Source organism: Megascapheus bottae, chromosome 7 (assembly GCF_031878675.1).
Source record: "Megascapheus bottae isolate mThoBot1 chromosome 7, mThoBot2.hap1, whole genome shotgun sequence".
Taxonomy (NCBI): Eukaryota; Metazoa; Chordata; class Mammalia; order Rodentia; family Geomyidae; genus Megascapheus; species Megascapheus bottae.
In genome coordinates this window covers 6,508,305-6,533,348 of record NC_143515.1, presented here as the reverse complement: position 1 = coordinate 6,533,348, position 25,044 = coordinate 6,508,305, and the positions used below count along the sequence as shown (strand labels likewise).

The 25,044-nt window shown below is 44.4% G+C and overlaps 1 protein-coding gene across 1 annotated transcript in view; it reads right to left on the bottom strand.

Moving 5' to 3' along the window:
• Positions 1-25,044, bottom strand: part of Rfx8 (regulatory factor X8) — an 82,839-nt gene that overhangs the window by 5,417 nt on the left and 52,378 nt on the right. The window contains exons 6-13 of the mRNA XM_090336087.1: positions 19,907-20,017; positions 18,374-18,451; positions 16,600-16,713; positions 15,223-15,373; positions 13,780-13,838; positions 12,219-12,375; positions 9,827-9,921; positions 1,805-1,919 (exon numbers count right to left, since the gene is read on the bottom strand). Coding sequence (XP_090192213.1) covers positions 1,805-1,919; positions 9,827-9,921; positions 12,219-12,375; positions 13,780-13,838; positions 15,223-15,373; positions 16,600-16,713; positions 18,374-18,451; positions 19,907-20,017 — 880 coding nt within the window. The remainder of the gene's footprint in view (positions 1-1,804; positions 1,920-9,826; positions 9,922-12,218; positions 12,376-13,779; positions 13,839-15,222; positions 15,374-16,599; positions 16,714-18,373; positions 18,452-19,906; positions 20,018-25,044) is intronic.

Here is a 25,044-nt window from a genome sequence, read left to right as displayed (position 1 = left end):
CCGCTGACTAAAGGGGGTAGAATGGGTGAGGGATGGGTGACCATTGCTCTTGTAGATGTCCACGTGCACAGAACCCCTGGCTGGGTGAACAGCTTGTGAACAGAAATGACAGCTAAATGGCCTGCAGCATCACAGAGAATTTTAATTCCATCCAGTGAAAGAATGGGGGGGGGGTGGAGAAATACTACAGAGAGCCCTCGGAGAAACAGGCTCATCCTTAATGTTTGTCTGAGAAACAGGAATAGATGTAGCCTACTGCAATGTGTGTGTGTCTGTGTGTGTGTGTGTGTGTGTGTGTGTGTGTGTGTGTGTGTGTGTGTGTTCCCCAGATATTTTATTACAGGCATGAGCTACTAGTGCAGTGTCAACTGACTTCTATCTACTTCAAATAATCTTTCTGTCCATTTGAAATCTTTCATGGTTTTCTCCTAGCCAATGTTTATTATTTTGTGATGGATGGCCTGGTCTGCTTAGCCCATTTAACTTTGTGAGAACCACAGTCTTGAGGAAGAGTTATATCATTGTGAATCCTTTGACTAGAGAAGGGAAAATGGGAAAGGCATAGAGAGCCATAGGGCTGGGTTTTCTTCTGGGATTACTTGGCTCTATGCAGACTCAGTTTGGACTAAGATGGGGGACATTATGAAAGGGGATGGCCTCATTACAAATAGGGATTACTTATGTGGTTGCTTACACTGGCAAACCTCAAAAGAGCTCCAACAAGTCTTTTCTTCTTGTTGTTCTGTCTAATAGCAGTGAAGGCATCTGGCAGCCCTCTGGGGCAAGGCTGACTGGTTCTGACTGGTTTTTAAATATAGGAGGGCAGACTGTCTTTTGTGTCTATCTGTCCAGAGCCCAGAAAGGTGCTGGGAAATAAGAGGGAACAAGAGAACTATCTTCTGAATGCAAGGTGCACCTCAGGAAATTGCAAATGTTTCCCTTCTTGCAACCTTTTTATGCTACACCTTTGGCAAAGATATGGCTTTCTTCCATACAAGAGGATCCATTGTTGATCACAAAATTTGTGAAATGCAAAATGTGGTGGTGCTTCATTCCTTCCAGCGGCAACAAGCAATGGCCATTAGGTCATTTTGGAAAGTTAAATATGCATCCTCCAAAGAATACATCATTTTTTCCTTCACCTCTTCTGTCTTTCTTGGTGCTTTTTCTCAAAGGGACACCATGCTTATAAATTCACAAGGGTTGGCTTCCACTCCACTGGGATGAGAAAGTACCACACACTCCATTTATTGGGGACCATCTCCTTGCCATTAATATAAAGATACAGTATTCTGTATCTAAGCTGCACCTTACCCCCACAAGATGAAAAGAGGCTGGATATGGATGGCTCACATCTTTACCTATTCAGGAGGCTCTGATATGAGGATTGTGGTTCAAAGCCAGCCTGGGATGGAAAGCCTGTAAGACTCATTCCAATTAATCACACCCAAAAAAGGCAGAAATCAAGCTGTGGCTTAAGTGGTAGAGCACTAGTCTTGAGTGAAAAAGCTAAGGCACAGTGCCTAGCTCCCTGAGTTCAAATCACAGAACCAGTTTAAAAAATAACACAAAGACTAAAAGGAGATCTTTAAAGCAATATATCAAATACTTGTGCTATAACAACAGTTTAGCTAGTTAGTTAGTTAAGTTAAGGATGTTAGGGGTGGAATTCAAGGCCTTGAACATTCTAGGCAAGCGTGCCCTAGAATGTTACCACTCCTACTTGACATCCCACTCCCCTGCCCTGTAAGAACAGATTTAAAACACTAAACATAAAACAAAAGCTTGGTATTCTTTGACTTACCAAAACTATCCCTGTGACAGAGGGTCATGGCTTTGCTCACAGCAGTGAGAATGAAGTTCCATCTTAGTTGGAAGCCTGCTGCCAGTTTGATAAACTCCTCTTTGCTTCTGCTTGGCTATTATATTTTTTGTGAGGGGGAAAAAAACCACCAGCATTTATTATAAAACCAAGAGGAATAATGTGTTTCAGATGCAAGCATTTGTCACCCATAGACATTTTTTTTAAAGGCCAGGGGAGAGAGGCTAAGAGTAAGAACTGAGTCAGAGAAAAGAGGGACCAATTTCTAGTCTTGTCATAAACCCTTGGAGGTCCCTGCTATTGTGGTCTGTTAGGTTGCTAAAAGTAGAATAAAAGCTTGGTATTGAAAAGGTAAATCAGATAGGATTCAGGGCCTTTAGACAGCACCTTGGCCTAGCAGATCAAAACCAGGCTTGAGAGATCTTGCCTCTATCCCTCTCTAGCTCCTTCTAGTTCTGATAATTATCTCTTGATCTTGGGGAAATGGTTTACAGGAGGGACTTGACCTGACCAATAAAACATTACCTTCCAAAACACCTAATTTGAATAGGGGCAACCAATCAGAGCACAGCACAGGATATAAGAACCCTTGGACTCAGAGATGGAGAGATATAGATAATGCCACTTGAAGAAGAGAGGATGGATGACTGGCAGAGCAATGACTTTGAGCTAGGTAATTCTAAATAAAAGTGTTTTATACTTTTCTTCTATTGTCTTTCACTTCTTTTATGATTTCCAGAGAGACACACACCTGAGCAGTCTACAGCAGTGCTGGCTGTGGTGCTCCAACACTGGCCCGTGTTCTCTACCAGTTGTAAGCATTTTCTGCCAGTTGCAGGCATTTCCAGCTAGAGGGAAGTAACCCTTGTGATCTTTGCTCTGACTGAGCCAAAAGGATGGTGTGGTCTCAGCCCATGGAGAGAAACAGCAGCAAATTATGTATCCGCATCTCTAATTTCATTTTGCATTCATCTCTTTTTCATCTGAGCCAGTTTTTTTTTGCAATGACCTTTGGTTCTAGAAATTACAGCTCTTCTAGACACTGTTCCCAGGAACAACTTTCTTATCACTGACAAGGTCTTGCCTGACCAGTCCTGATACAGTGATGGCCCAGACCATGATTTGACCAAGACTGAAGAATTCTATATGTTCTCCTACTCCCAGCCCCTATGTTTCTTCCCTATTATAATCTGGGAACTTATAGCATTACTCAAAACACACTGCTGAGGAGGCTACTCCCCTTGCCTTTCCAGTGTGGCTGTACTGATCCAGCTCCATTACCTTCTCCATTTAGCTTCTGGAGCAACTGGTCACCCAGGATTTTTTGGGTGCACTAGACTCTTGTGATTCAAGCAACATGCTCTATCTCCTGTGGACATGGTTCCAGTACAGAAATGAGGGGGCTGGGCAGATAGAGAGACAGAGACAGAGAGTTAAGAAAAGACACAAAGAAAAACAAACAAAACAGAGGCATAAAAACAGAGTCAAGACAAAGAGAAAGGGAGACGGAGATAAAGAGAAAAATGAACAGTGTGATCCCCAGGCTAACCAGCTTATGGTAGGATGATAAGGAAGTCCTCTCTGTATCAATCTTTATAAATAGTTACTAAGCATCCCACCCCACCCCTAAAGGCTTAGGTATTGAAGGCTTGGTCCCAGCATATGGTACTATGGTACTATTTTGGAAGGTTCTGGAAACTAGTCCTTGGGGCTTGTATCTTGTCCATCCCATGCTACTTTCTATCCATTTTCCTTGTTTCATGTCTGCCCTGTGGGAAGTAGTCTCTGCCACATGCTCTTGCTATCAGGCGGCTCCATCTCACTCTGGATTCAGTCAGCAGAACCAAGGACTGTGGACTGAAACCTCTGAAACATGAAGCACCATAACCCAACACAAGTCTTCCTCCCTCTACTGGCTTTTGTTCCCGAGTAAGGCAGTCCAGCATTCAGGCTGAGGCACCTTGATGATTATCTTCTTTCACCAAGATTATATAAAGAACCAACAATAAAAAGCAGAGCAGAAAGATCTGAAAAATTGCTGTTTGATCAGAAAAGAAACACGTTTAAAGTTGTGGACAAGGTGGGCCCTAGTGTCAAAGAAATTTGTGTTTTTGTTGGTATTGGTCCTGGAACTGAAGTTAGGGCCTCATGTTTGCTAGGGTAGCATTTGACCCATTGAGCCATGCATCCAGTTTCAGGGTTTTTTCCTGGAACTTGTCTGCTCAGACAGGTTCTTAGATCTCAGCCTCCTAAACAGCTAGGATTATAGTGCCTAGCTCTTGCACTAAGGGTGTGTGTGTGTGTGTGTGTGTGTGTGTTTCCCAGATATTTATTACAATAAAGACAAAGGCTGACAAATGCATGAAATGATTTGAAATGACCAATGTTTCCTATGTCTGCTTTCTTCAGTTTGTCTATGCACATTGGTTCAGTGAGGGATATGGGTAGTCCATAATCCTGTAATCCTAGCTACTCAGGAGGCTGAGAATTCTAAATCAAAGTTAGCCCCTACAGGAAAATCTGAGATTCTTATCTCTAACCAACAAAAGGCAGAAGTGGAGATATGGCACAAGTGGTAGAGTACCATTCTTGAGCGAATAAACTAAGGGACCTGAGTTCAAGCTGCAGTATTCCCCTCCTACCAGCATAGACAGTTGATTCTGAAGGTGGACCAGTTCATTAAGTGTTCATTACTCAAACACTGTTAAAATTATTTTTCCTAAAAGTTTATCAAGTGCCACAGAGACACTGTGAGGCAGCTCCACTGAGAATTGGCCTGTGGGCTGGAGGTATTTTACACAAAGGTAGAAAGGGAAATAGAATCCATAACAATGGGGCTGGGAGTTTGGCCTAGTGGTAGAATGCTTACCTAGCATGCATGAAAACCCAGGTTTGATTCCTTGGTACCACATACATAGAAAAAGCCAGAAGTGGTGCTGTGTGTGGCTCAAGTGTTAGAGCTCTAGCCTTAAGAAAGCCCAAGGACAGTGCTCAGGCCCTGAGTTCAAGCCCCAAGACTGGCAAAAAAAAAAAGGATCCATAACAATGGAAATAAAATGTATAACACTGAAAAGACAAGAAGTCGTAAGCTGCCACTACTTTTTTTTAATTTTTTTTTTTTTTTACCAGTCCTGGGGTTGAGCTCAGGGCCTGAGCACTGTCCTTGGACTTTCTCAAGCTAGAGCTCTACCACTACTGAGGAATCAAACCTGGTTCTTCGTGCATGCTAGGCAAGTACTTTACCAGTAGGCCAGACTCCTGCCCTTCTCCCACTTTTTTGAATGGGTCATGGGGCTTGAACTCTGGTCCTAGGCATTGTCCCTGAGATCTTCAGCTCAAGGCTACCACCCTACCCCTGGAGACACAGCCCCACTTCCACTTCCTGTTTTCTAGTGGTTAACTGAAGGTAAGAGTCTCAGGTTCTTGAGTGCCGGGGCTGGCTTTGAACCTTGATCCTCAGATCTCAGCCTTCCGAGAAGCTAGGATTAGAGGTGTGAGCCACCACGCCCCTTGCTAACACTACTTTCTGTAACCCATCTCAGGAAGCCATCTCAGGAAAGACCGCCACTGCGTCTAGCAGAGCCATCTGATGGCCTAAGGGGTCCTGTCAGAGTGCCAGTGAGATGTTGCTGTATGTAGAATAAGACTCTGCTGGAGAGACACAGTTGAAGTAATCTAAATGGAGCCATGTAAGTTATAGATGCACATGTCCATAAATTCCCCAGCGGCTCTTTCAGTCCCAATCACATGCTATATAAACCACTCACTAGCTGGCTACCTCATGTCTTTCAGGAAGCGATGGAAAGATTGGCTAGAAATGAAGACATATTTTTTCTAGTTATTGTTTTTCTTCTCTTTGACTCAACTGAATGCTCCTGACATACCAAAGGGCTGCCCTGAACTTAGAAGAATGGGAACTCCTCCAGTTCCACCACATTTCCTACTATCAGAAACAGGGTGCTTGGGAGAAACTAGCCCTTTTGATGACCAATGGACTGAGGTAGAGGTTGGGTTGAGAGACCACAAGCCTACAAAAGCCACAGGGATACTTTCTAAAAGCACTCAGGGAAGGAACTTTGGGCAATGAGAACATCAATCATAAATATCATTCCAAATTCTCCTAACACGATTCTACAATTGTGTGGCACTTGTTCATTCTCTGAGGAATTATTCTTGGATGCAAACGATATGAGATCAGAACAGTGAGACATACAACCAATTTAGACATTTCCTTCTGTTAGCAAACCACCAGGTGCTAAGAACTGAAGCTGTGAGTTATTGCATTTTAACAGTCTGAATGTTTTGTTGACGATAGATTGTGTGTGTGTGTGTGTGTGTGTGTGTGTGTGTGTGTGTGTGTGTGTGTGTGTGTGTGTGGTTTTATAAGAAAAAGCTATTTTTACAAAACAAGATTTTTCAAAGTCTGGGAGTTTGGCCTAGTGGTAGAGTGCTTGCCTAGCATGCATGAAGACCTGGATTCAATTCCTCAGCACCATATACATAGAAAAAGCCAGAACTGGTACTGCAGCTTAAGTGGTAGAGTCTAGCATTGAGAAAGCCAAAAGACAATGCTCAGGCCCTGAGTTCAAGCCCTGGGACTAGCCGGGGGGGGGGGGGGGAGGGAGGGAGACTTTTCAGCCAGGCATAGTGGCTCATGCCTATAATCTATAATCCTAGCTACTTAGGAGACTGAGATCTGGGGAACAAGGTTCAAAGCCAGCCCAGGCACAAAAGGACCTGAGACTCTTCTCTCCAGTTAACTTCTAGAAAATGGGATGTGGGGCTTGGCTCAAGGGTAGGGCGGTAGATAGCCTTGAGCTGAAGAGCTGAGGGACAGTACCCAGGCTCCATGACCCACAAAAAATTGATAAATAAATTTTTTTGAAGGCATGAATATAGAAAAGCACCATGTTTCTAACTTGTCTTAAGTGAAGGCTGCAGATATGATGAAGACTTGGGAAACAGAGTCATAGTTCATAACACAGGATGAGCCTGTAAGGCTGCCTAGAGCTGAATTGCTAATCATGAAGGAACACAAGTGAATAACCAAAACAAGGAACACACCATTGAAAGCTTTTCCCAGACATGCCTTCTGCTACTCAGTGAATGCACCTCTAGACATATCACTACTGTTGCTTTAAAACAAAGCATTGCCTAAGATCATCAAAGAGGATTAAACACTATACAGAATATGGAATGATTATCTTTCAAGAAGCAGAGGAGAGAAGGAGATATTTCCAAGGATTAGAAATGGCTTTCTAAGCAATACAAAAATTTGTATGGCATAATAAAAGACTGTATAGCGAAATCAACCCTTTATAAGATTGTGGTAGAGAAACAATGTTGGAAGAATATCAATACCAAACTTCAAACTTAATTACAAAACCAGATAAAAACAGCTTGGTACTGGCACAAAAATAGGCCTGAGGACCAATGGAACAGAATAAAATACCCAGAAATGCACCCATAGACCTATAGCCATCTAATATTTGGTAAGGGAATCAAACAGATTGGAAGAAAACCTCTTCAATGATTGATGTAGGCAAAATTGATTATCTACATGCAGAAAACTCAAGCCAGATTCTTACATATCACCCTGCACCTGAATCAATTCAAAATGGATCCAAGACCTCAATGTAAGGCCAGATACTATGAAAATATACAGGAAGGAGTAGAGGAAACACTAACACTCCTAGGCACGTGTTGAAACTACCTAAGCAATGATCTAGAATCACAACAAATCAGAGAAAGACCGGATAAATTGAATTGCATCAAGCTGAAGAGTTTCTGCATGGCAAAGAACATAGCTAGCAAGATAAATAGAAAGCCCAAAGATTTTTTTTTACCAACAACATATCATCACACAAGGGCTTCATATTGAAAATATAGTTAGAGCTCAAAAAATTAGCCAGGCACAGTGGCTCATGCCTGTAATCCTAGCTACTCAGGAGGCTGGGATCTGAGAGTTGTAGTTCAAAGCCAGCCCAGGCACAGAAGACAGAGAGGCTCTTATTTCCAATTAATCACTAGAGAATGGGAAGTGAGGCTGTGGCTCCAGTGGTAGGGCTCAGGGAGCCCAGGAGCTCAGGCACAGTGCCCAGGCCCAAAGTTCAAGCCCTAGGACCCACAAAAGATATAAAATTAAACCTCCCCAAAATAAGCCCTCAAAGAAACAGCAACCCAATTAATAAGTGGACTAAAAACTTACAGAAAGGCTTACAGAAGAAGCAAGAATGGCCAATAGACACATGAAGAAATGCTCAACATCTCTGGCTATAAAAGAAATGCAAATCAAAACAATATTGAGATTCCACCTCATCACAGTTATAACAGCTAGTTATAACTAATAGATACTCATCCCAGTTATAACTAACAGATACTGGTGGGAATATGGGCAAAAGAAAATGCTACTATACTGTTGGTGGGAATGTAAACTTGTTCAACCACTCTGGAAAACAGCATGGCGATTCCACAAAAGAGTCCCTATGACCCAGACAATCTACTCCTGGGCATTTACTCAAATGACCACAAACAAGGCCACACTAAAGCTGCTAGCACAACCATGTTCACGACAGCATTATTTACCAAAGCTAGGATATGGAATTAACCCAGATGCTACTCAGTAGATGAATGGATCAAGAAAATGTGGTAAATATACACAATAGATTTCCACTCATCCATGAGAAGGAATGATGTTGTACCATTCATAAGGAAATGAAAAAAAATTATATCAAGCAAATTAAGATAGACCCAGAGAAACATAGGTTTTATATCTATCTATCTATCTATCTATCTATCTATCTATCTATCTATCTATCTGTATATACGGGACATGATAAATTATACAGGTCTGTAGGTAATAGCAAACAATGATACCAAAGGAGGATAGTCTTAGGAGAGCACAAAGGCCCAATACTTACATGCATCTGATCCATTTCTTGTGTGCTGACCTGTGCATGAGTCTCTCCTGAATGCTTTGCTCCCTCTCTCAGCTCATTTTAGTCCTACAAATCCTTCTCATCCTAGTTTAAGGCCTAGTCACCTTGGCCTTAGGAAAAATAATGTCACAGGAAGCCCAAGAGCCTGTGTTGTTGTTGTTGCTGCTGCTGGTGGTGGTGTATGTGTGTGTGTGTGTGTGTGTGTGTGTGTGTTCCTGTGTGTGCAAGCTGCCTTGCACCTAAGCTTTTCTTCACAGTCCTGAGCTCCCCCACCACCAGGGGCACACTGGAGCAGGTTCTCTCATGGCAGTCACAGCAACTCAAGGTTGACTGTCATGCAAGATGGTGACCAGCCATGCAAATACATTCATATCCACCGCCAAGTCATCTTTGAGGGTTCTGTATGATTTTATTTTTCTAGTTCTAGAGAAAGACACAGGATTCTCATCCATGTTAGGCAAGTTATTTCTACCACTGACTTATACAGCCCCAACCCATCTTTGAGTTTTTTAAATCCTTTTATTGGGACATATCTGTAAAATATCTAGATGGACATTATTCTTCCAAACAACAAATGTCTCCTCCTTCCTCACCATCCCACTTGATTACCCACACCCTCATACACACACACACAGACACACACACAGACACACACACAGACACACACACAGACACACACACACACACACACACACACACACACGTAAGATGTGCCCCTCTCCTGTTCTCTACCTTGTCAAAGAAGTGAGGCCACTTTCCTGTCCTCAACTCCATGCCAGCCTCAACACATTGCTGATGACAAACCTTGAGAATGTCTTTCCCATAGCCCTCAATAGGAGCAATAGCTTGGAGGGGCCCCTCTGACCTGGCACTCATCATACATACACAGAGTGAGCACCAAGGCTGGGTTTGCCACCCGTACGGTCATCTGGTTCAGAATCATGAGCACCTGAGTCAGGTCGCAGGCACCAGAGGCTATTATTCAGGACTATAATTTGGAATAATAGATGTCTACTTATTTTTTCTTGTTAAAAAATGCCAAATTCAACACACCACAGTTTTGTACCTGGAAGACAAATGTCTGGAGACTTGAAGACACACAATTCAGGAACACACTGAGATCTGTCGAAGTTCCCAGCAAAGAAATTAAACAGTTCAAACCTAGAGACACAAAACAAACAGAAGCAGATTGTATGCACCCTTGCAGAATTTCTGCAGAGAAACCCCCTGTCCTAAATAACCTCGGGGTGACATCTGCACAGAAGTTGAAAGGGTTCCTCAGGGCCTCCCACTCCTTTGGAAGACAAGGGATGATTGTAAGACTGCATGTGTCACTCTGCATCATGGAGCTTTGAGTCATTTGGTCATGCCTCTGCCACTTGTTGAAATGGGAAGAAATGTTTTGAAACCTAAGTCCACCTTGTAATTACACAGATCTTGTCTTCAGATGAGCTCATCACAAAAGTCAGACGTGACTTCACCTATCCTTGACAATTTTCACAAAAGGGCTGGTGTAGGAATGCCACTGGAGTGAAGGGGACATCAAAGCAGTAAGGGCCTCTTGCCTGGGGTTGTACACTCAAGTCAGGTGGAGCTCAATTCATTGTATGTGACATCAGGTCTGGGGTCTACCTGCACAGGTAGCATGGAGAAAAAGCAAAATAGCCTTTGGCATTCCTCCTTCCTTAGTGCCACTGCAAACCAAACAGTTACGAACAGCAGTGGGCAGCTGTGATCCTAGCTGTGGTTCCAGCCAGGTTCACTAGACCTTATTAGCAGGTACCTGCCTGGTATCAGCAGTGACCAATTTTCAGTGTGTGCCCTCCCAGCTGGACTCTGTTCAGGGACATAGGCTGCCAGCCTGTGAACTGTCTGGAGAGGCCTCCTGACAATTTGGGGCATCCTAGGATTTTGGGGGGAAGCCAGTTCCCTGGGAAGGAGAATCTTTTGGACATCTGCGACTTAAAACTGCTGCCTGGAGCTCTGAAGTCTGTTGGACTAGTGTTATCTATTGTTTCAGAGATGGAGGGACGAGGAGTACTGTAGGGGAGGACCAAGATTGAGGCAGGGGACATAAACAAGATACAGAAGGTGAAAGGTAGTTGGCAAGGAATCTGTACTAAAAGCACAGATTCATTAAAGTTTTTTTGATAGTAGTGGGGTTTGAACTCAGGGCCTTGTTGTCTGTTCTATTGGCATACTATCACTTGCATCAGGGTTCCAGCTCTGCCTTTTGTTGGGGATGGAGTCTTATGAGCTTTTCTGCTTGGGCTAGTTTTAAACTATGATCTTCTGGACTTTAGTATCCTGAGAATCTATGATAATGGACCATGGGTATCTGGCTTCAGTATTTTGAATCACTGGTACCATGTTACCATGGCCAACCCTACTTCAAGATATAAGAGAATGGAGTTATGTGAGGGTGACACTTCTATGTGATGCTGAACCCACACAGTATACATTGGTTGTGAAGAGTCGAATGTGCTTGGCAGCCCAAGATGGCACTCTAAAGGAGCTCACAGAACTGGGCAGGCAGCATTGCACACATAGAATGGTCTAGAAAAGGATTACACCAATGGAGAAAGAAGCTACATTGTATCCTTGGCAGACACTAATGGACAGACTGACTCTCAGCGCTTCCTATAACTGTCTTCTGAGAACCTAGAGCTTGGTCCATAATAAAGAATATGGGGAGGAGTCAGAATCTTTCACAGCTCCTGTAATGTCCCAGGACCTCCCCCCAAGTCTGGAAAGTTTCTTCTCTGGCTCCCACCAATATATAGGCAACAACACACTGGCTGATAGCACTGTGTCATCCAATAATGCAAACTCTTCATAGAAGGGAGACATTTTTATACAATAAATATCATCAGGGGGGCTGGGAGTTGGACCTAGTGGTAGAGTGCTTGCCTAGCATGCACAAAGACCCAGGTTCAATTCTTCGGTACAACATATATAGAACCAGGTGGAAGTGGTGCTGTGGCTCAAGTGGTAGACCTCTAGCTTTGACAGTGCTAAGGACAGTGCTCAGGCCCTGAGTTCAAGCCATGAGACTGGATGCTGCTAGCAGAGGTGACAATGAAATCTGGAGAGGAGTGGAGTTGACACATTCTAATCTGGTCATGCTAGACGAGACACTTTGAACCATGCTTGTACAAAACAGTTACAGAAGGTAAAGTTCTTCCTAAGGAAGATTGTCCAACAGCAATACCATTCAGTACTGAACACCTATCTGCCTGTGTATTTGCTCAGCAAATGTATATTGGCCCTGATGCCCACTCTTGACACGAGGAGAGCATGGAAACACAGAGAATGTCCACCGCCCCCTTCAGGAAAATGTAAGTAAGAGCATGCACATCAACACAGTCAAGTTCAAAGAAGAAATTCCTAGTAATGGCCACGCTAGTCCGTAAGAATCACTCAACACTTTCATAAAGCACACGCCACGGGAAGGTTACATTTCATCTCGGTATAGCTCTCCAGGTCTTCCACGTCATTCTTGTCATCTGCCAGGATTTTCTTAGAAATATCCACAGCACCTTGACTGATGACCATGTACAGATCTGACTTTAAGATCTTGACTCTTCTGTTGTTTTTCAACACCATTCTCATGGTCTAAAGGTAACAAGGAAGCAAAAATCTTCATTAGATGGTGTCATTTGACTTTTAAACTAGCTTCCCATCACATTTCTAAGGTTTTGTTTCTGAGGAAGGAAAAAAAAAAACATTAGGAACTTGTGTATTTTCTTGTGAACATTGACTCATTCATACTACTTTACATGGAATCTTCCTGTTCTCCCCACCCCCACTCAACAAGTATTTGTTCCAATTTTAGTATATGTGCTGCTGAAGCGAGCATACAAGTATTTGAATTTAGGCTGTACATTCTTCCATATACTTTAGAACATATCTGGATGACTTATAATACCTAATACAATGTAAGTGCTATGTACATAGTTACAAAATATTATTAGAAAAATGTCTGCACATTCTCAGTAGAGACAGAACTTTGATAGGCCTGTGTGTGTTTCAGCTAAAGGGGCTTGAACTCAGGGCTTCATGTTCTCACTTTACTTCCTATTGCATAGCTACTGATCTACCACTGGAGCCATGCCACTAACCTAATTGCTTTTGTGTGTGTAGGTTATGGGGCTGGGCCTGGGCACTGTCCCTGAGCAGTTCAGCTCAAGGCTACCACCCTACCCTTGAGCCACAGCCCCACTTCTCATTTTCTAGTGGTTAATTGTAGATAAGTCTCATGGCTTTGTAGTGCCTGGGCTGGCTTGAGCTGTGATCCTCAGATCTCAGCCTCCTGAGCATCGAGGGTTACAGGTGTGAGCTACCATGCCTGGCCAACCTAATCGTTTTTGTGTGCTAGTTAATTGGAGGTGAATTCCCTCAGACTTTTCTACCTGGCTTGGCTTTGAACCCTGATTTTCAGGTTTCAGCCTCATGAGTAGTTAAGATTACATGTGTGAGCCACCAGTGCCCAGTTTATCATAGGCCGTTGAATCTTTTAAACCCGAGATGGATAGGTTTAAACTCAATATACAGATGCGAGACCCTTCAAACCTATCTTTGGCTCTTTGCTACCTATTCCTTAGTACTGAAGCATGACAAGGTCAGAGATAAGAGAATTGGTAGCCCAGATACAGCAAAACCACAGGGTCACATTCAGAGGGAAGGGATATTTCTCTGTTTCCATATCTTCTGTGAGTCTTTTACCTCTAACACTGGCTGGCCCCATGAGACTCTTCCTGCACTTTTAAAAGCAGAAGAAACTAGCTTCTTCTCCCACATAGAGCGCCAAGGCAGCTGGGGCCTTTCCACTCAGGGGAAGGGAGTGGGTTTCTGGCAGGGAACCATGGGGCTTCTAGGCACCAGTAGCCAGCATCATCTTCCCGTCTGCCCTCCACCATGCACGGTAGGAACTGCCTCTCTTCAGGCAGCCACCACTGCTCTCAAGGAAACCTCTGGCTTTTACTCCACACTTCAGCAAACTTCTTTCTGTCAACCTACCTTGGCCATGTTGGAAAGGTAGGTCTTTCTTCGTAGTCTTTTCACAAACACAGTGACTTCTGTTAAGAATATAGAGGGCCATTATTGATGTCAGGTGCTTGGGTTCCTCCATGGAATAGAGGGAAAGGGAGGAGAGAGGAAAGGAAGGGAGGAGAGGGGCCCAGGGTTGGTCAGGAATCACAGCTACCCAAGCTCCGTGCCCATTTCCTCCCTCTATTGGCCCCTTCCCATGGGGCTGACATTTCTCCAGGTGCAACTAATGTATCCCCATGTGTCAGAAGCAGTGCGAGCCCAGCACTGACAAGGTCTGTGTCTCCCTCATTCATGCCACACATCCCACAGTGACAGCCTTCGCCAGGCTTTGTTGGTAATTAGGTCATGGAGGTGGAGCCCTCTTGTGGGGATTAGCCCCCTCTCATCACCTCCACTGCGTGAAGGCACAGCATAAAGATAGCCATGGATGAATTTGGAAGCAGCTCTCACTCGATTCTGAGCCTCCAGGACCTTGATGTTGCGTTTCAGTCTCCAGAGCTGTGAAAGCTAGTGTCTTGTGGTTTAGATACCTAGCATGTGGTTGTTTTGTTACAGCACCCTGAGCTGACAAAAACTGGGGCTCCAAGGAGGTTAAGGATGTGCCCATCTCTTCAGAAAATGATCGAAGGAAAGGATGAAAAAGGAAGCTATCAAAAGGCAAGGCCAGTCCTCTTGGATTTATTCATTTATTCCTTTGGAAAATTACTTAGGAGGACGACTCTCATGTGGTGTTTTCTCAATACATGTTCACTGACTTGATGGTTCGAGGCTAGCTGCCATCTTCAATCCCTTCAGTATTTGGAAGATGGGTTTCCCCATCCAAAAGGCTCCCCTTGAAACATAAGCATATGGGGAGACGAAGGTTAGGGTTCCACAAAAGGAGATTTTCCTGCTTTTCCAAGGTACCCATCATCAGGGAAGGCGTCACTATGGTGGTGATATTTAGGAGTTATTCAAGAAAATGGGAGAAGGGAGAGGCAAAACAGTGCAAAGAGTAACAGAACAGGACCTTTGAGGGGATTGCTGGTGTTGGGGAGCCCTCCTGGGAAGTGGGGGGAACAGTGCTAAGGGAGATGGAGGCAGAGGCTAAACAGTGAGGAAGTTTGACTGAAAATGAAAGAGTGGATCAGCTCAGTTGGGCATGGGGCCATGTCGGATGATAGTTTTAGGACAATGACTGGGAGAGGACGGGTGTGTGGCTGAGGGGCCTGGGAGGCTAGAGGCAAGATGCTCAAGTAGGAAATAGGAGAGAAGGAGAAGAAGAGGAGGAGGAAGAGGGAAGGGAAAAGGAGGGGGAGAAAGAAGAGGAAGAGGGAGGCTAAAAGGAGGGAGGACGGGAGAGAGAGAGAGAGAGAGAGAGAGAGAGAGAGAGAGAGAGAGAGAGAGAGAGAGAGAGAGAGAGAGGCCTACCTTTGAGTTTGCAGATTTGTAAGAGGGATGGAAAGCCTTGCAAAGCATCAAGAAGCCATAGCTTGAGTTTCTTACTAAATAACCGCACAGATTTCAGGTACTGAATAGAAACATCTTCCAGAAAGTCATGAAGGAGGATGTTTTCAATTCCCTGCAAAGACAGTGTCAAAACCTTGTGACTTCCCCCAGTCCAGGGGCTTCTACCAACAGGGACCAAACTCACCTGGACCCCAGAAACAGGGCAGGTCATGACCATTCTCAGGGACCACCCCGCCCTGCCCCGCAGAGTGGTCATTGCTTCTGGGACAGGATGCCATGTCAGGCTGCTGTAGCCAGAACTTATTTCTGTTTGAACTTATTTATATCTGATTCTTTTGGGGTGGAGTGCTGGGCTTGGCACTCTACCACTGGCTGTATCTCCAAGTCTGTAGTCCAGTTGGAAAAATGACAACTCCCGGTTGACTAAAACTAGGTGGATCAAACCAAACATTTCCGTGCAGGCCCTGCCCTCATTTTCTCCTGCTGGGTTGAAAACTAGGAAGCACTAGCCCGGTGCAGCAGCTCACACTGGTAATCCTGAGACCAGAGGATCGCAGTTTCAGGTCAGCCTGGAATCTGGTGCTTTGAAGTTATGTCACTTTTGTGGTCCTGAGGTTTGAACTCAGGGTCTCATACTCTTTAGACAGGGGCTCTACTGCTGAGCTACTCTTCTATCCTTTGTTTTGTACTGGTTATTTTTGGGAGAGGGTCTCACTTTCTCCTAGGCAAGCACCTGGATGGCAAGTCTTTTAGTTTATGTGGGGTTGACAGGCATGTGCCACTATATGCAGGTATTGGTTGAGAAAGTGTCTCACAAACCTTTTAATTGGGTTGATCTCTAAATTGGATCCTTCTCATTTCAACCTTCCAAATACAAAGGCGATCTATTCCAGGTATAAGCCACCATACTTGACTTGGCTTTTTTCTTTTTGTCAGTCATGGGTCTTGATCTCAGGGCTTGGGTGTTATCCCTGAGCTCTTTCTCTCAAGACTAGTGCACTTTGGGCTATAGCTCCACTTCTAGTTTTGCGTGGTTAATTGGAGATTAGAGTCTCACAGACTTTTCTGCCCATGTTGTTTTTGAACCATAATTCTCAGTTCTCAGCCTCCTGAGTAACTAGGATTACAGGTATGAGCCATGGATGCCAGGCTTGCCTTTTTCTTTTCTGGGCGAAATTCAGAAAGCAAGGCTGATCTAGGCAGAGATGAGAAGGCTCATAGCCAGTTTATCACTGATGCCTTGGGGGGCACCTCAGAGGTGGGCACTGCAGTTCTAACATCATCAAACCCATCACTTACCACCAAGGATACAAGGCAGAGCCCTGGCTGTCTTCTTACCTTGTACAATTGCACATCATAGCATTTCAAGAGCTGGCGCACATCAGGCAGTGTCATAAGCATGATTGTGTCTGGCCGCAGAGATTTCCAGAAGGATGTAAGCAAGTTCTCCACCTAATGCCAAAGAATACATCACCTGAGGCTCATTTTGTACTTGGTCTTACAGACTAACTCCCCATATCAAGTTCATTAGTCCAAAAGGATAATAGATTCATTTCTCTTAAAATTTTATTTATTTTTGTTTACGTGGTACCAAGGAATAGAACCTAGGGCTTTGTGCATAGTAGGCAAATACTCTACCACTAAACCAGTTCCCAGTCCAATGGATTCATTTCTTATTATCTTGAAGACTAACAGGGAAGTTTTGCTTTAGTTGTTCCAAGGTAAGTATTTAGAATATCCTCCCTCCTTCCTTTATTTCCCTTTTTCTCTTTCTTCTCTTTTTCTTCTTCTCTTCTCTCTCTTCTCCTTCCTCCCTGCCCCCCCCCCCCCCCGCTCTGTCTTCCTTTTTTTTTTCAGTACAGGGGCATGAACCTAGGGTCTAGGCACTGCTCTTTAGCTTTTTTCATACAAGGCCAGCACTCTACCACTTGAGCTGTTGTCTGATTAATTGGATATGAGTCTCATGGAATTTCATGCCTGGGCTGGCTTTGAACCTCAATTCTTTCTAATAACCCATCAAAGCCCACCTGCCAGTTAGTTCCATGAGAGAACCTAGAACATATTTTCTTTAGGACATTTTCTGTTTCTGACCACAGGGGGGCTCTAGTTGATTATAGTAAGGATAAAAATTAGCCCACAGGGGCCTAGTCAAGAGTTGAGAGTAAATATTCATTGATGACTAACTGACCACCTTGACCATTTGCCACCTCAGAAAAAGGCGTAACCATATTTCATGCTAAAAGCCCTCCACTGGACATCAGGTTGAGAGCACGCAGGACTGTGGAACCAAAGGGGCTGTTGCACTGTGATGTACAGATGAGATGCCAGTGAATTCCCTGGCAGAGGGCCAAGTAGCAGCTTCCTGCCTTTCCTTCATCTGTTTCCTGCCAGACTCTGTTCTTGAACCAAGTGGCCCATCTGAAAGACTAGTGAATAGAATCTCACCTTTTGGAGACCTCTGCAGGCATCACCAGACCTACCCGTGGTGCTAGACCAGGGCCAATCCTTCACTTAGCATCATGAGGAAGTTAGATCAGCTCCTGAGTCTTGGCACAGCCCTTGGTTTGAGTGTCTGTACCAGGGCATTCAGGCCAGACTTCTCCAAAACTACAACACAGGACACATTCATTTGTGCGCTCACAGGTGGGCGATGGATATGGAAAGGGACGGCAACCACAGACTCAGCTCTTCTAGAATCCCCACTACCCATAGTGCCCCCAACCCATGGTAGGGCAGAAGCTCCCATGCATGGGTCAGACCAGCTGCCTCAAAGCCTCAGATTCTTTCTCACTCGATGCATATCAATAAAATGACTCTTTGGCAACAATGAAAATTCTGAGATGCATAGTATTATCCACAAACTGCACAGATCTCAGCTGGAAGTAGGGTATTAAACAAAATGGGCCAGATCTGTATTTAAAATATAAAATCAACCATACATTGGGAGTCTTTCCAAGTGATTTGAGTATCAACACCACTTTCAAGAACGTGATCACTATTATATAGTTGCACTTCTGCGCAATGGATTAGCACTCGACATTCCTGAGCGTGGTCCCACCAAGTGTGGTGGTGAGAAATGAAAGTGGCTTAGGATCTGTAGACAGAAACCTACCCTCTCCAGTTCTTGATTCCTCACATTGTGTAAAATGTCTTGACAGTAGTTACAATATTCATCCGCAAGCAAGAGCATCTAGGAAAAGCCATGGAAATTAGGTCTGCTTTTAGCAACAACCAAGAATGCATTCATTCTCCAAGACCTTGCTACAAGCGATCAGACCATCTATTGCAATTTTTCTTTTTTTTTTCCTTTTTCTTTCTTTCCTTCCTTCCTTCCTTCCTTCCTTCCTTCCTTCCTTCCTTCCTTCCATCCTTCTTTCTTTCTTTTTCTTTTTCTTTCTTTTCTGGGGGGTCATGGGGCTTGAAGTTGGCCTGGGCGATGTTCTTGTACTCTTCAGCTCAAGGCTACCACCTTTTTCCTTTTTCCCCACTTTCTGTTTTCTAGAGGTTAATTGGAGACAAGAGTCTCAGGTCCTTTTGTGCCTGGGCTGGCTTTGAACCTTGATCCTCAGATCTCAGCCTCCTGAGTAGCTAGGATTACAGGCATGACCCATTGTGCCCGGCACTTATGGCTTTTTCTATATATGTGGTACCAAGGAAACGAACCTGGGTCCTCATGCATGCTAGGCTAGCACTCTTACCTCTAGAACAAACTCCCAGCCCTGTATTGCAATTTTTCTAAAATCATTTTATTTTGTTATTTCTTTATTATTCAAGCCCCCAGTCTTGGGGCTTGAACTAAGGATCTGGAATCTGTCCTGGAGCTTTTTAATTCAAGGCTACCACTAGAGCCACAGTTCTACTTCCAGCTTTTTTTGGTAGTTAATTGGAGATAAGAGTCTCATGGACTTTCTTGCCCAGGCTAGCCTTGAACCACAATCTCCAGATGCCAGCCTCCTGAGTAGCTAGGATTGTAGGTGTGATCCACTGGCTATCTATTTTATTTTTGTGCTGGTACTGGGGCTTAAATTCGGGGCCTCACATTCTCCCTTGGCTGTTTCATTCAACGTGAGCCACACTCTACGTCCAGCTTTCATGCTGGTTAACTGGCTATAGAAATCTCATGGATTTTCCTGCCTGGGCTGTCTTTGACCACAGTCCTCAGAGCTCAGGCTCCTGAGTAGCTAGGATTATACGTGTGGGCCCCTAGCTCTGGGCAATTGCAGTATTATGGTAGGTAAGTTCTCCACTGGGGCCTCACTGAGTTTTAGTTCCACTCGGGAAAGCACATCATGTTGATGTATAGCTCATGTGACTCTCATTTTGATATCTTAACTTGTCAACTTACAAAAGCCATCAACTTTTGACACCTATTTTCCTAAACTCTAATTCACCTCCCCACCATTTCCCAGTCACAGTTTCTAGAAATTCCATCCCAGAGGTGTAGGGCAGACCTGAATTTCCTGACCAAGTTCCAGAAGGAACCATGGCCCTTGCAACTCTGAGAAGATGCCAAAATTACCACCCCACCCCAGGAAGCTCAGACATGACCATGGGCAAAACAAGGGGTCAACACCTGCTGTCCACACACCCAGCATGGCACAGACAGCTGTTCCCACCCCACCCTGTTACCCAGAGACTCGCCTACCACTGTGTAGGAGTATTTCTTGGCCAGTTCTTGTTCCCAAAATGGACATCTTCTGAATTCCAGCTGAGGAGGTTCAACTGGACTTGTCTTTAGTGGAGTACGATTTTCACACTAGAAATCATTTACACCATGGATGATTATTACTTTAAAATAAACTGTGTTTTCTAAATTAAGTCATGACAACGTGACTACTATAAGTTAAAAGAGTACTCTCTTTTAACCACTGTTCTGAGTGTGTTCTTGAAACTTTTCCCTCATTCCATTCTAAAGGATGTTAAGCTTTTCTATAATTCTATAAGCTGTGGCTATGAGAGACAGGATTAATATATTACCCAGACATATCACTATGGAGGACATGTATTAGGATTCAGTGATGTACAGCACTGTCTAAGAAAAAAATATTACCTATAGCTAACTTCATGTCCTAGATATATTTGTACATTATCCATATGATTGCTGTTCTATTTTTTTTGGCCAGTCCTGGGGCTTGAACTCAGGACCAAAGCACTGTCCTTAGACACTCTCTGCTCAAGGCTAGCACTCTTCCTCTTGTACCACTTCCAGCTTTTTCTGTGATGTGGTATTGAGGAATGGAACCCAGGGCCTTGTACATGCTAGGCAAGCACTCTGTCACTAGGTTATACTCCAGCCCAATTGCTGCTCTTTAAAATAAAACTATATTCTATCTGAATCATCATGCGTTGATATAAAGATGTTTGTTTATATCAGAAACCCCGGGGCCATAGGCAACAAAGAAAATGAGGGGGGCATGGTATCCTTTATAGGAACAAATTACAGGATAGGAAGGAAGGAAAAAGATTATGCAACATTCCTTCCTGCATGTCCTCACAGCATCCTCTGAAGCAAGGAGGAGGCTGGCTAACTCCTGATTTAAAGAAAGGTTATACTTAAACTGATTTCTATCCAGGAACCTGTGTCTCTCACCTCTAAATCCTAGCTACTTAGGAGGCTGAGCTCTGCGAGTCTTGATTTGAAGTTGCTCTGCACAGAAAAGTACAGGAGATTCTCATTTTTTCCCCCTTTCCTCATTTCTAATTAACCAGCATTAAGCTAAAGTAGAGCTGTGGCTCAAGTGGCAGAGTGCCAGCCTTGAGGGAAACAGCTTAGAGACAGTGCTCAGACCCTCCAGTTCAAGCCCTAGTATCAGTGTGCACACATCCACAGAGGAAAATAAAAACGAATGAACGATTTCTTCAGGATATTCCTAGACTGGGAATAGTTTCCTTTGCAGTAGAGTGGTATGAAATAATTCCTACAAATGGAACATTGAAATGCAAAGCCCACCGTAATGAAATGTGACTGTTGTTCTCTCTCCACACCAACGGTCTTCTCCATCCTGATGTCACACCTGTTATGGTCAGAACCAAATTCCTGGCTTTCCCAGTTCTCATGCATGCAGTGAAACTTAGCTACTCTGCTAGATGCACTCTGCTTCTGTGGGTTTCCAGGTGTCCTGTCTGCAGGGCTCTCCAGGGCAGGGCAGCTACTTCCACAGCTGTGTCCACTACCCTTAAGGAGAAGAGCTATGCCAGTAACCACCACATTGTACCCCACTTCAGGCTTACAATGACCCCTTATGACAAACTCTGTCACACCGAGACTCAGGGGTCCTGGGATCACACCCTATCTATACTTCTGAGCACTTTGGGGGTTCTGAACCCCACTGAGGGTGTGAGGCCAGCAATGGACCCTCTCCCTGGAAAGATGACATTACACATAACATCATAGCAATGTCAAACTGAAACTGCCCCTGGAGATAAACTCAGGGTGCCCTAAATACACACTTAGGTAGAAGCACACTGAAATTGGACAGCTTAAGCGCTTTTGCCAAGGATGCCATCTTCAGGACCCTATGGCACACTGGCTTCATTGGGGGTTGTTTGGCAATGGCTTTTCTCTCTGGCACAGGGTACAGGCCAGATATGGGTTAATGATCAGGAAGGAGGAGGGGCTTAACCTCTAGAGTTCACAGGCCTGACCCTAAGTAATTCTGTTACAGAGGGCCTGTGGGATGCTCCAGGGCTTTCTGTGTTAATTCTGAGCTAGTCCCTCCCACTATCAACCCCACTGCTGCCATCTGGGGAGGTGGAAGGTATAGACAGCGATGCCACTTGGCTATCAGTGCTCTCTCCTACTGCTTTGTCATTCCCGAAGCCATATCGCTTCATGGCTTCAATAGTTTCTTAAGGACACAAATAATCGGATGGCACTGAGCTACTGAAGTTTGAGTCCCCGCAGGAGGTGCTCAGCAGGAGAGGGTATTCCGGAAGCAATTGGAGTGTTTCCTGCGCTAGAGAAACAAGTCAGCAAAGAACAAAGAAAAAGGTAAAGAATTCTGTGTAGAGGCTCCAGGGATACTGGATATAATTTGAGTCAATAGATTCCCCAAAATGCGCTTAAAAAACGACCATTTATTCAATCTTTAGTGAGCATATGTGCTATAGATCGGATGTTACATGTTATTTCACAAAGACCCAGCTATTAAAGCCTTGATTCCCAATCTGTGGCATGATTGGGAGGTGGTGAATTTTAAGAGGAAGGGCTTCGTGGGAGATCTGTAGACCACTTTAGGGCATACCACCCAAGGATGGACGCTGGTCTCTTCTTCTTCCTCTCGCTTTTTTCATGTTGCAGTTATAAAGTGAATTAGCTTTGCCCCACCATGCTCCATCACGGGCACCAAAGCAATGGGATCAGTGGATTATGGACTAAATCCCCCCAAATGGTGAGCCCAAGCAAGCCTTTCCTCCTTATGAGCTTTCTTTTTTGGTTGGTCCTTGGACTTGAACTCAGGGCCTGGGTTCTGTCCCTGAGCTTTTCTGCTCAAGGCTAGCACTCTACCACTTGGAGCTGCAGCACCACTTCCAGATTTGTGGTGGTTAATGGGAGATAAGAGATGCAAAGACTTTCCTGTTTAGGCTAGCTTTGAACCTCATCCTCAGATCTCAGCCTCCTGAGCAGTTGGGATTAGATTCATAAGCCACCAGCATCTGGCTTATTGTAAGCATTCTGATACAAGACATTATATATCGGCCTCTGAAGACGGCATGGAGATAGCTTCCTACAATCTGTGCTACGCTAGCCACCATCTGTCTCTCCTGTGTTGCTCCATCAATTATCCTGAGTATCCTGGGGGTTTTTTTTGTTGTTTTCTTTTTCTCCGCTCCACCCCCCCATCGCCTTTCCCTATCCTAAAGCACAGGCTTTCTAGAAATATATCCCCAAAGCAAATATACCCAGCCATTCTCCTTTATGGGATGCCTCCATGATGTTCAATAGTCTCTTGGCTGAAATCCAAATTCCTCAGTCTGACGTCAATCATCCCTGCACCATCTGGACCTCCACCTCTCCTCTCGCTTCAAAGCTTCCCACATTCTCACACCTAGCTCCTCACTGTCTCTGTAGGATCACCTCTGCTGTAACAGAAGTAACACCCCCAAGATGAAATAAGCCCAGTGATACCTTCCAGGATCAGCTCAAGGACAGTGCCTGTGGCAGATTAATGGCACCCAAGGGCATGCACAAGCCTGAACTGTATTATCTTACATGGCCTTGGGGAGTTGGCAGAAGGAAGCCAGTTAAGGGCCCTGGGATAGAGAAACAGAGGTCATTAAAAACATGTGATCTTTCTCAGCTGCTGAGAACCAGAGGGAAGACAGCATGAAAAGGACTCCATCTGCCTTTGCTGGCTTTAAAGATGGAATAAGATGTCATGAGCCAAGACGTGTGGGTGGCCCCTAGAAGCTGGGAAGGGAACGAGACAGATTCTCCTCCACTGCCTGAAGACACCCGGAGCTTAGCCTGGCAAGAACTGCCACATAATCAGTTTGTATTATTGTTGTGTGTGTGTGTGTGTGTGTGTGTGTGTGTGTGTGTGTGTGCTCGCGCGCTTGTGCGGGCACATGCGTGCAAGCCAATATGGGGGTCTGAACTCATAGCTTTGTGCTCTTGCTTAGCCTTTTAATTTGCTTAAAGCTGGTGCTTTACTAATGGAGTCATACCTCTACCTCAGGCTTTTTGCTGATTAGGAGATAAAGAGTCTCACAGACTTTTCTGCCCAGGTTGGCTTCAAACCTCAGTCCTCAGATGTCAGCCTCCTGAATAGCTAGAATTCCAGCCAGGAGCCACTGGTGCCTGGCAGTTTGTGTTATTTTAAGCCACTGACTTTATGCTAATTTGTTATAGGAGAGGAGGAAATAAATACAGGTTGCCTTTCCTGTAATGCCCTTACTCATGACTCTGGCCCACCACAGCCTCCCCGCTGCCTCTACATTTCGCAGGTCATCCATCAGTCCTGGTATGATGGTATCTGGAAAAGGTCGGGAGGGGCCAGCAGTGGCTAGAGGATGCCACCTAAAACACAACACCAGGTGGTGGCCATCTTTTGGGTGCATGTTTTGGGTACAAAAGAGGATCTCACCAGACCCCGGCCATGCTGACTCACTGGCCTCGAACTCCAGCCCCTAGAGCCATGAGGAACAAATCTGTTGTATAAGCTTATAGCATTTTGTCACTATATTTTGTCATAGCACCCTGAACTAAGACAATGTCTCAGTACTATCATATTGTTTTGCCCAATAAAGAAAAATTCAACTTACAACACAATGGATTAGTTACTAATTACCCTAGTATCCTAATTCTAAGAGTGATATTATATATAATATAGAAAAGATTACTTTTATATTATTCTTACTGTATATGAGTAAGATACGGTAATGTAGAGATACTTTCAGGAAGATTTATTGCTAGCAGCCTGTGTGCCAATCCCAGGTCTTGAACTCGAGACTTGAGTGCTGTCCCTGAGGTGTTTTCTTGCTTTTTTTTTTTGCTTAGGTCTAATGTTCTACTTATTTTAGCCATAACTCTACTTCCAGCTTTTGGGTGTTGGAGATGAGTCTCTCTGACTTTCCTGCCTGGTTGGTTTTGAATTACGATTCTCATATCACAGCCTCTTGAGTAGTTAGGATTATAGGCTGTAGCCACTTGCACTGGCTTTCCTTTTAATTATAACTTAAAATATATTGTTAAGCATCGAATTTGTAGCTAAGTAGGACGTTCCCAAGGACAGGAGCCATATCTGTTCCTGCACAGTGCTTGGTCATAGTGGAAATTCAAAA